Source organism: Quercus lobata, chromosome 2 (genome assembly GCF_001633185.2).
Source record: "Quercus lobata isolate SW786 chromosome 2, ValleyOak3.0 Primary Assembly, whole genome shotgun sequence".
Taxonomy (NCBI): domain Eukaryota; kingdom Viridiplantae; phylum Streptophyta; class Magnoliopsida; order Fagales; family Fagaceae; genus Quercus; species Quercus lobata.
In genome coordinates, this window is record NC_044905.1 from 72,020,574 (window position 1) to 72,031,956 (window position 11,383).

General features: G+C 38.4%; 1 protein-coding gene across 1 annotated transcript; it reads left to right on the forward strand.

Moving 5' to 3' along the window:
• The first annotated feature begins 5,995 nt into the window (after positions 1-5,995).
• On the forward strand, positions 5,996-9,327 carry LOC115976475 (transcription termination factor MTERF5, chloroplastic). Its single transcript, XM_031097778.1, has 4 exons — positions 5,996-6,171; positions 7,011-7,060; positions 7,208-7,423; positions 7,526-9,327. Exons 1-4 carry the CDS (start codon positions 6,080-6,082, stop codon positions 8,653-8,655), a joined length of 1,488 nt encoding a protein of 495 aa, XP_030953638.1. The 5' UTR covers positions 5,996-6,079; the 3' UTR covers positions 8,656-9,327.
• The last annotated feature ends 2,056 nt before the right edge of the window (positions 9,328-11,383 follow it).

Below are 11,383 nucleotides of genomic sequence, written 5' to 3' on the forward strand. Positions count from 1 at the left end.
GGGGAGGAAGAAAAGGAAACACGATGGGAGTAGCTTGCACTCACCTTCTGAGCTTTCTGATTCTAAAGAAGAGGCAACACTGGGAGCGGATTTCTCACTGGTTTGACCTAAAAGGAAAAAGAAAAGGAGGAACTCAAAAAAGGAAAAAGAAAAGGAGGAACTCAAAAAAAAAAAAACTGGAAAAGAAAATAAGAATATAACGTTATCTCAAGGAAACAAGGCTTACCTGTTTGTTTGGATAAAGGAGTGTCTCCCAAAGCACCTTTATCTGACAAGGGTTGAGGAAACACAGTCCTGATAGGACTAGGAGTGCGTTCAAGATGGGGACTTTGAGATGACGGGACCCTAGAAGCTTTGGGATCCTGAGAATCCTGGGAACCTTGCATCGGTTACCCGGTTTCCTCAGCTGGATCATCAGTAGGGGGCTCCTCCCCCATAACAGGAAAAACAACAGAAAGAGCTGTGATAGTTTCCTCCCCCAGAGCCTTGTCAGTCATAGGAGGGGATACCTCCACCTAAAGGAAGAAGAAGCGGAGAAGGCAGTGCCAAGTGAAAAAAAAAAAACACAACAGCGGGAAATGCTAACAACACAATGTCAGAACAAAAGGGAAAGAACAAAAGAAGGGGGGGAACACACATACCACGTCGTCTCCAGAAGATTGGCTCTTACCCTTCTTGTGATCAGACTTGCGCTTGGACTGCAAAGGAAATCACCATTCGTCAGCAAAATAGAAATAAGTGCAACAAGGTGAACAGATAAAAAAAAAAAGAGAGAAGAAGGAAAGAAGTCTTGCCCTTCTCTCTTTCTCTACAGATTCTCTGGAAGTCTTTTGCTTACTACGAGTACGCCCAGAGGGTCCTAAAGGAGGCTGGGATACCAAACCAGAGGATCCTAAAGAACCATGGACTGAAGCAGTCACAGGAACCTGGGAAAAAGAAGACTCTACCTTGGTCTTCTTCCGGGTCCTTGAAACCAAAGGTTCCCTGACATCCTTGCCTTCCTGAGATGCCAAGTGTGCCCCCGTTTTCCTTCTTTTCGCCTCAGAGCCTATCTCCACACCCCCTGTACTTTCACCAACATCAGCAACTTTCATTTTCTTCGGCCTGACATCCTTACCTTTACTCGGAGCAGTAGAAGCACTTATTGTCTCCGTTGCACCTTTTTTGATGGGCACTCCAGAGGAAGCACCAATGATGAGACTATCACCCAGCCAAGTCTTAGGAAAATCCTGTCTATAAGCCACCCAACCTCCCCTGGAGGCATGCCACTCTGTAAACCCAGTCTTGCTGCTTGTAGCAGCAGAAACAATCCCAACAGTAGGAAGGGATAAACGTCTATTGGATGTCGGAGCAGAAACAATGCTAGGATTCGGGGCTTTCCGAACTGTACCAGAGCCAACATAATCAACAAAAAACTTTTGTACTCTTCTCCAATAACTGGTATAGCCACTAGAAGCAAAGACTCCTCTCTGGGAGTTAGGCACTACAAATTGGGGGCTCCTCCGTGACCAATAAGAAAAGGCCTGCAGCCTCAGGAAAGGATCCAAGGAAGGAAGGGATGGCACCACATCCTTAAAAACTGGAGGAATGTCCTGGTCAAAACCAAATTGTCGGAGCACCCGGTGTGCTGAATAATGAGTATATTTTGGGCCACTTGAAGAAGGCACAGGAAGCTAGGAGGGGCTAATGCAGGCAAGATAAGCCAGACTGCCCTCATCACCACGGTGCAAGTCAAAAGTATTACCTGTAGAAGATAAAAAAGAAGACAACACAGAATCACACGCAAAGCCAGGACCAAACTCACGAGGGGATCTCCAATGTAAGCTCCCTGCTTGGTCAAACAACTCCACAAGATTGAGGCCACCACCTTTCAAGCTAATCCAACGAAAAATAATGGGAAAGGCATCGGTAGAATTGCCATAAAGACCCTTCACTATGTCGGGGGATCCTTGGAACTTGTCCTTCACAAATTTCAAATTCTTGCACTTGGCCAAAGTAGCTGCAGAACGGTCCCACATGAAAATCTGAAGAATAGCACAATGAAGAGATGAAGTGATCACATAACAAGAATCACCCTCAGTCTCATCTCCATGAAGCTGGTCCAATTGAGAGTAAACATGACCCAAAAACAGAGGGGCTAAAGGATACTGGGTACCTCGAGCCAACTTGATTGCCAACGGAAAAAATGAAGACTTAACTCCGTACCCAGGGAACTCACTAAACAAAAACTTACTAAGCCAAAAAGCCAGAAAACCGGCCCACCTCACTTCCTTATCTTTCTCACGAGAGAGGGTCATCACCCATCTCCCCATCCTAGCCGGCTTACCACCAGAAGAGGCGGCGCGACCACCAAAATGACCAAACAATTTATCTTCTACCACGAGATCCTCACCAGAAAGGTTAATATCAAAGGGGCTCTCTTCACCAAACACCGGGAGGAGGAAGTTATTAACCACATCTTCCAAGGTGATCGTCAATTCACCAGTAGAAAAGAAAAAAGTATGAAGGGAAGGGCACCAACGACGTACCAGATGCCTGAGCCCTTTGGCGTCTCTGAAGCCCTCAAGGTTTCTGGAAATAGCCACTGCCTTTAGGATACCGGCGCGCTCCAAACGACCCACAAACTCAGCATCAGACAGTTCCTTGTCTACCCATATAGGCCAGCCCTGAATCTTTCCCGGAACAAAATCAAAGAAAATAGGAACCGCCTCTCGGATTCCTTGTCTGATCTGGAGATCGAAAATCTCTCTAGGATCAGGAACCTGGGCGGAACCAGCGAAACCCGCTTGGCCAGAAAACATCCAAACGTGAGGGGATGGAAGGAGCCTCACCATGAGATATATGAGGGAAAAATAAACTGAGAGAATACCAAGGATCCCGTAAAGGGAAGGCCGGACGTTCAGTAACCTCGTGAGAATCACTCGGAGCAGAACCAGAAGAACCTTCACCCTCAGAAGGACTGGGAGTACGCTCTCTCCTCTTTCGAGAAGAAGAAGAAGCCATCGGAACAACACGTACTATGAGAAGAAAAGAGATTGAAAGTGCGAAAGGGAGGAAGACCAGAGTAACAGAGAAGAAGAGAAAAAGAAAGAGAAACACAAAGAGTGAAAGACTCAGAGAAGCAAAGTGATAAGATGAAACGGCTACAATAAAGGCGCAAATAGCAGTTGGGGAAAACAGTTTATGGAAAGACGCGCAAGTTGCCAAAAAATTTAATTTGAAGAAGGGATTAATCAGCAGTTATTAATGAGAAATAACGGGAAACGAGAAAAGTGGGTAGAGGAGTTTTACCTCAAATACTCAACTGCCACGTCCCGTGTAAAGAGGAAGCTGCAAAAAGTAATAATTACAAGGGAATGCGACACGCAAAAAGGAGGTGACTAAAAGCAGCAGAAAAGGGCCGGGATCCCAAGTAAAAAGGAAGGGAACCCAGTAGAAGTTGAGAAAAGGGGGATACCACGAAAATCTTAGGAAACCTAAATCACTCACGCGTGGGCTTCAGGCAACCCACGAGCTCGGGGGGCTAAATGTTGAGGTCTGAAAAAGGGTCATAGTGAAATAAGCCCAAAAAAGAAGAACAAGTCAAGCCCAAAAGGAAAAATTCAGGCTAAGCCCAAAGTAATAGATACGGAAGACCCATGAGGGAATAAAAGAAAGGCCCAGAGGATCCTGAAGCCCAGAAAAGAAAGAAGCATCCAAAAAAAAAAAGAGAGACCACGGCAAAGTATAAAGAAGCAAGGATCCTCAGGAACCATCAATAAGCACGGATCCCTTCAGGCACAAAGAAAAAGAAAGACTGGGACAGATCGATAGAAAGAAGACAGAAGAAGAAAACAAGAAATAAAAGCAAAAAACGCGAGCGACCTCTCATGGCACAGACAGAAAAGGCCTCGGGGAACCAGGACAGGGAAGAAGAATGATAACAAACGACTTTCAAAAATGACAGAACAGGATTCCGCCCAAATAGGAAAGAAAATGGAAAAGAGGAAGACGCTAGAAATGGGGATGCCGAGAAGGGCATACCTCAGCACAACCCGAAGAGGATGGCCAACCAGAAGCTTTCAAAAGAATCAGAACCGAGAGAAGGAAAGAATGAGAGAAAACGGAAAAGGGACTTACTGAGACGATGGGGACAGGACATGCTCTGTTTGCAAAAGAACAAAACAGGGGAACCAACGGTTCCTCGGGAAGCCCAGAAAACTCCATTATAAAAGGAGGGGATGGGTTGTGAAGAAGGCAGCGAAAAAAGAAGAAGAAAGAAACACAAGAAAGAAGAAATTCTCTAGGAAAAACTATCAGAAAAATCTGTGCAGAAAGAAAAATACTAAGGGAAAAGCAAATATTGCTTCCCGGTATCCTGTAAAGGCCACTATTGCACATACTCGGATTCAACGAGAATCAAACTTTGCAAGTTTTGAAAGCTGAAATAGTCATTCAAGACTGCAATTTTTGAGCTTGATTGGACCTTGTATCACGTCCTAGTGAGCTTTCTGTAATCAAACAGATAATGTATTAATGAAACACTGCTTCATAATTCCCAGGATCCCCATAGCACTTTTTTTTTTTATCGTCTTGCTAATCCTGTTTTCTTTCCTTCTGAACTTACGTTGTTAATTCTTGGCACTCTTCGATATCTTTGTTTGTCATTTTTTCTTTATATTGTCAGGAGTATTCTCTGCATTCACTTGATTCTTAAACAGCTCGTTAGCTGCGGTGAGTCAAGGCCCGATCCACCAAATCCTTCCTTTTCATTCAGGCCCGGGATCCTTGGGCCTGACTGTCACGAAAAAGACACTCTCACAGACACGCAAGCAAAGAGTACGAAATTTCTTGTTCTTCTGACAAACTCATTAGATAGATAAACAGTAATAGAGATGAGTACATCTACGGTGCCGATGCAATCAATACAGATTTGGTGAGATAAGGCTCAAAGACATAGAAAGAGAGGGTTGTAGGTTTACAGGGGGAGAGGATTGGTTTAAACTTTAATGGTATGTGTTGGTTGGGTGGATTTTAGGGAAGATGGAAATTAAAAAATTAAAAAAAAAAAAGGGAGATAAAATGGTAGAGAACTTTTTTTTTTTTTTTTTTTGGTGTTTGGTTGGAGGGAGGGGATGAAAAAAAATTGGTAAGGCACATGTGTTTTCTCTTGACGCCTACCAAAATGGGGAGAAAACTAAATGGGGATTTTGAATCTCTTCATTGACAAAAATGCCCATGTGCACTTGCACATGGGCTTCATCCAGTTCCTTTTTTTTTTTTTTTTTTTTTTTTGTGCTTTCCTAGGCACATTACCTTTTCTTTCTTTCTCTCTTTTTTTCCTAGGCTATAGGCGTGATAGTTGTGTTGTTTTGTTTGTTTGTTTTGTTTTGTTTTATTTTGTTTTATTTTATTTTTTTTTAACTAGACATGATTTTTTTTATATGATTTTTATTTTTTAATAAATTTGGATGATTGCTTTTATTTGCGGGGTCGTTTGCCACTTTTTTTTTTAATTGAACATCATTTTTTAATAAGGATATATAAGTAAATTTATATAAAATCACTTTTTTATCCCTTCACTTTTTCACTTCTAATCAAACAAAAATAATAAAAATTAAAATATTTTTTTTAACTTTCTACATTTTTATTTTTTTACTATTTTATATTCTCCCACTGTTTTTACGCTTCCAAACAAACAGACATAGGAAGATACTTCTCTCTTACTTTTTTCGGTGGAGATTGCGGGTGGACTTGGGTTTCTGGTAAGAAACTGGACTGATGGTAGATCTTTCTAAGCCCACATGGGTTACAGTTACACAGGTGACTTTAGGCCCATTATGATCTCTTTTATATTACAGATTGTGCATGATTGCAGCAGATACCATTTTTTTTTTGGCACGTGCTTTGCTTGCTTACAATTCCTCAGCGGCTGATATTCTGCCACGTCATCAATCCATATCCAAGGCTTGCCCATCGGTCCTGTGATATTTGCACTTTCTGACTACCCAAACCAAATAAAAACAAAAAAGAAAACCAAATAAACCTTCCTCTTTCTGCTTCATTTTCAATTCTTGCTGAAGAAAAAAAGGTAAAAAAAATGAGAGCTTTCTGTGCATTCCACTCAGCCAAGCTCTCATGTCTCTCAAAAGTAGTAATTTTCACTACCACAACCACACCTACAATCACAAGGTACTTCTATTCCCATAACCCAGTTGCTTAGTTTTTAATTAGTTGTTGCTTACTTCATTTTCTTTCTTAGTTTGTACTAATAGTTTATGTTTACTTCATACTTACTTAGTTTTTAATTAGCAGTCAGTTCTTTGATGTTTTTGTTTTAACTGTTATTACTAAGTGTTGTGAGTTTGTTAGGGAATTAAGGTTGTTGTTATTGGACAAATTTGTGTTTTTGATTTTGTGAAAATTTGTTGACATGCTTTGGGAGAGAGTGATTATGTAATGTAGTGATGGTATTATTCACAGGAGGTGATGAAATGGAGGTTTTAACTTTTAAGTACTAAAAATATTGGCAATTTTGGAATAACCCAGTGAGGAAAACCAAAGGTGTTATGGTGCAAGAGATTCATGTGTGTTTGGATGAGCTTATTTTGCCTATCTTGAAAAGGTGATCCTTTGAAAAGCTGTACATACCTTTTTTGATGGGGAAAAAAAACCCAAGGCTGGTAGGGAATTGTGTAGTCATATTGTGGAGGAGAGAGGGAACTTATACAGGTATGGGAGGTCGAAATTGAAGCAGCCATAGTGAATGTGAGGGTTTTGTTGGATTGGAAGTAGTAGGCATAGTTCTAAATTTTTTTTAACTTTTAAGTAGTTACTAGGTGTTGGGATGATGGTGGCCAATTGTCATATGGGTGAGAGACTAAATGTTGTCAGAGATTCTAGTAGTTGTAGTAGCTGAAGCTGCATCTCCCTTTTTTTTATGCATTTAGTTTGTCTTTTTTCTCTCCCTATGAGGTATGGTATGGAAGATTTGATTTGATTTTTTTTTTTTTTTTTTTTTTATTATTCAGGACTCGGCTTTCTTTTCCTGCCAAACCCTTCTCTTGCCAAGCACAATTCGGTAAGCAATTGATTTTTACATTTTCTTTCATGTGGTTTTTGCTTTGCTATTTAATTTTAACCTCCACATAAAATCCAAAACATTTTGACATTTTGCTTCTGTGATTCTCTCTTTTACAATGTTGACATCCTTTTTATATTATACCAGCTGATTCAGAGATAGATGGTTCGTTCAGCTTGAAAGTGGTGTCTCCAACCCTGTTAGCGGCAGAAAGAGAAGAAGCTAAGGCTGTTTTGTCCTTGTTCTTTAAGAAACAAGGATTGAGCAATGCAGTTGCAACAAGAACCATAAACAAGTCAGACCATTTCATCGACCACCTGATCGCAAAGCTTCATTATATTTATAAATCTCGGTATCTAGTAGGTTCGATTCATCATATTAATGCTTCTCTATAGCCACAGTTCAATTTAGCATCTTTGATTCTAAAATGGACCCATGCTAATTGAATTCCCCTTGGCATGGCAGGACGTGAGCTTACAACTCTTGAGATCAGGGATGCTCTTATTCCGTACCTTGAGTCCCTTCTGGAAGAGCATGGGAACATTGTAGTAGATGTAGTGGAAAACTTTCCAAATCCACCTGTTAAAGAAAAGACAGTTGTGCCAGTTTCTCAGCCCAATCCAACCCTTGACTCCAAGAAGCTAAAGGCCATGTCTCGAGTGAGTGAGATAGACCCAGATGGCAAGCTCCGCCCTCACATTCTCTATCTCATAGAACTTGGCTTGGATCTTGAGAAGATCAAGGCAATTACACAAAGATTCCCAGCTTTTGCCTACTATAGTTTGGAGGGAAAAATCAAGCCAGTGGTTGAGTTTCTTCTTGATCTTGGTGTACCAAAATCAGATATTCCAACCATCCTCAACAAAAGGCCTCAATTGTGTGGAATAAGTCTCTCTGAAAACCTTATACCCACTATGACTTTCTTAGAGAATTTGGGTGTGGACAAGAAACAATGGGCGAAGGTGATATACCGCTTTCCAGCACTTCTCACTCATAGCAGGCAGAAGGTGAAGACCACTGTAGAATTCCTTTGTGAAATGGGCCTCTCTGCAGAGAGCATTGGTAAGGTTCTGACACGCAGCCCAAACATTATAAGCTACAGTGTGGAGGACAAGTTACGCCCAACAGCTGAGTACTTCCTTTCGTTGGGGGTTGATGTTGCTGTTCTTCTCTTTCGTTGTCCACAGACTTTTGGTCTTAGCATTGAGGCCAATTTGAAGCCTGTGACTGAATTTTTCTTGGAGAGGGGATACAGCATTGAGGAAATAGGGACCATGATTTCAAGATATGGAGCTCTATATACTTTTAGCTTGTCCGAGAATTTAATACCAAAATGGGAGTTCTTTTTGACCATGGATTATTCAAAATCAGAGCTGGTGAAATTTCCTCAATATTTTGGTTATAGTTTGGAGGAGAGGATTAAACCAAGGTATGCCCTTGTGAAGGAGTCTGGAGTTTCATTGCTGCTGAACCAGGTTCTGTCACTGTCATATAGTGACTTTGAAAAGGTCTTGGATAAGAAAGTGAAGAAAATGCTCTCCAACAAGGATAAGAGTGGCAGCAGTGATGACCTTCGATCAGACAATGTACATTGAGACGTGTGCAGATATAAACAGTATACGATGCCCAATTTGAAGGATCATCATGGGCGTGCAGTTATAGAAACAAGTATGATGCTTTTAAGTGGGCATTACAGTTGGTGTATCTTGGTGTTGGAAAATTTGGATCATGTAAACGTATTTACCACTGAATTTGGAAACTCTAGACATTTTTGTGCTGTTATGAGATTTAATCAAGTTTCGGAGTACATTTTGGCACATAATGCTACATGCAGAAGGAATGAAGACGCAGCTATCATCCCTGGTCAGCTCCTTCTTCCCAAGGATTACCTGCTTTATGGTCCTGTATATGGACAAGGTTTTCTCTTTTGCATTACTCGATGGTGGGGCATCAAGGACTTAAATGGAGGCAGAATGATTGTTATTGAAATGAATCTGTTCTCATTTGCATAGCATAAAGTATTCCATTGCTGATTCATTGCATTTGAAATTTTGAAGTAACTAGTACCAACATTTTGTTATGTTTTTCATTTTACTTCCATTTTTCCATTTTGCCTTGTATACTCTTCCAGACATGTAGCCTGGTTCTGCATTATCTATTCGTTATTATTGATAAAATGGCCTTTTTGGCCAAATGCCTTATTATCTTCATTTTGTAATAATACCATGATTCATTGACGATGTAACGATTCGGATGTTTTCGTATAACCATTTTTCTATTCTATTAAAGATACTATTTTTTTTCCTTATAAAAAAAAAAAGATACTATTTTTTTGGGCTAATAGCTAGTCTTGCTCACAACTTAGCTTTGTGTGCCTTTCTAGTAATGCCTGGGGCCTAAAGCCATTTCCTCTCTCTGTTATCTTCGGAAATGGATTTTTTTTTTGAGGAGGGAAATGGTATGTTAGGCATGAAATGATAGGTTTGGCAAATGGGTCAAGTTAATTGATGTGCAGGTCATATCAAGTTCAGATCAGAAGCGGGTCATCCGTAGCAGATTATTAGCAGGTTGGGTCAATCATATTACTGGATCACCCGTATTTTTTCACATACAAGAAAAAAAAAATTGAAAATTAGGTGGGGCAGATACTGCCTGTTCTTTTAATCCCAGTTTAAAAAATTTAAAAAAAAAAAAATTACCTAAGTTGGGTCAAGTATTTTTCTTCAAAGTTTGAGTTAGGTTATTGAGTGCAGATTCAATTTTGCCAAGTCTAGCCAACGAGGCGAGTCAATTCTAATATTGTTTTATTTAATTTCATGTCTAACATAAGTTGAGTTCTAGCTCATATTACCTTGGTTCAATTTCTAATGACTCAGGCCAAGTATTTTTCTTCAAGTGTGATTAAGTTATTGAGTGCAGGTGCAATTTGCCAAGTCTAGTAAACAAGGTGAGTCAATTCTAATATTGTTTTATTTAATTTCAAGTCTATAACATAAGTTGAGTTTGAGCTCATTTTACATTGGTTCAATTTCTAATGAAGAAGCTTGAACTTTATTCACGTACTACTTGATTAATATATTCATTTTCATATATAGTAAAAGCATCATGATTTAATTTTTTTTTTTTTTTTTACTTTTCACAAGTCTATATAATTTATAGTTAAATTACAATTGAAATTATATTTATTTGAATTAATCAAATTGAATGATTTTTGTTTATGGACTCATAAAAATGAATTCACTAACCTTATATTGTTAAAATTTATATACAAATTTTTTACTATAAAATGAACTATTTATATTATTAATAATTTGATTTATTATAAACTTAATAAAAAAATTTTACAATTTAATCTCAAGTCTATTTAAGTATATTTTTATATACATATATATACAATCATGTAATATTATATATATATATATATATATATTTAAACCAAATTTTATACTTATACATGCATTTATGAATATAATATTATGCTTAAATTTGACTCAATTTTTATTTATTTATTTTTACTTTCTAATTAGTTTAACATGAATTTGAACTTTGACCTTATTTGTTAAAAAAATTATCATTAACTTTTTTTTTTCTTTTGTTGGAATCAAATTCAAACCATTCATGACAGCCCAATTTGAAAGGTATACCATGAAGTCATGAACAGTTTGAGATCAGATAATTGCATTTGACGAAGTTGGAAAAATAATTATCAATCTTAACTATTAAATTAAAAAAATCAAAATTAAAAATAATAAAAAAATGTTTTACCTATGTACCATGAATATAGAACATTGATCTTTGCGACTTTGTCACATCAAAAAAAAAGAAAAAGAGAAGTAACACTGATCTTCGTGTTCTCTTTGATTGACGTTTGTCTTTTTGATGGAAATTCTGGATTATTCTTATCCTTGTTTAGCTTAAATAGGAGTGACACGTACTACAATTTAACAACTTGATAGAGATAAAAATGGCAACTTTACTGTTGCTGTTTGTGTAGTGTGTACACCTCACCTACCCCAACGACATTAATCATTATTCAACAATATCGATTTCTGACTTGTTGTTTTAATGTCGGTTAATCAAAACAAATTTTATCCCTTTACTATGGGATACTTTCGTCTATAGTTGAGTTACGAAATCACCCCTCAAAAGTTTCTCAAAAAAAAAAAAATCACCCCTCAAAAACCTTTAATTTTAACCCTTTTCTTTTTTTTTTGGATACAAAAAACTGGTGTTAATTAATAGAGTATATACATACCACAACCATTTTTACAACGTCTTTACCATTTGTTCACGTAACCCTTTTCGAAAAGGAATAAAAAAGGT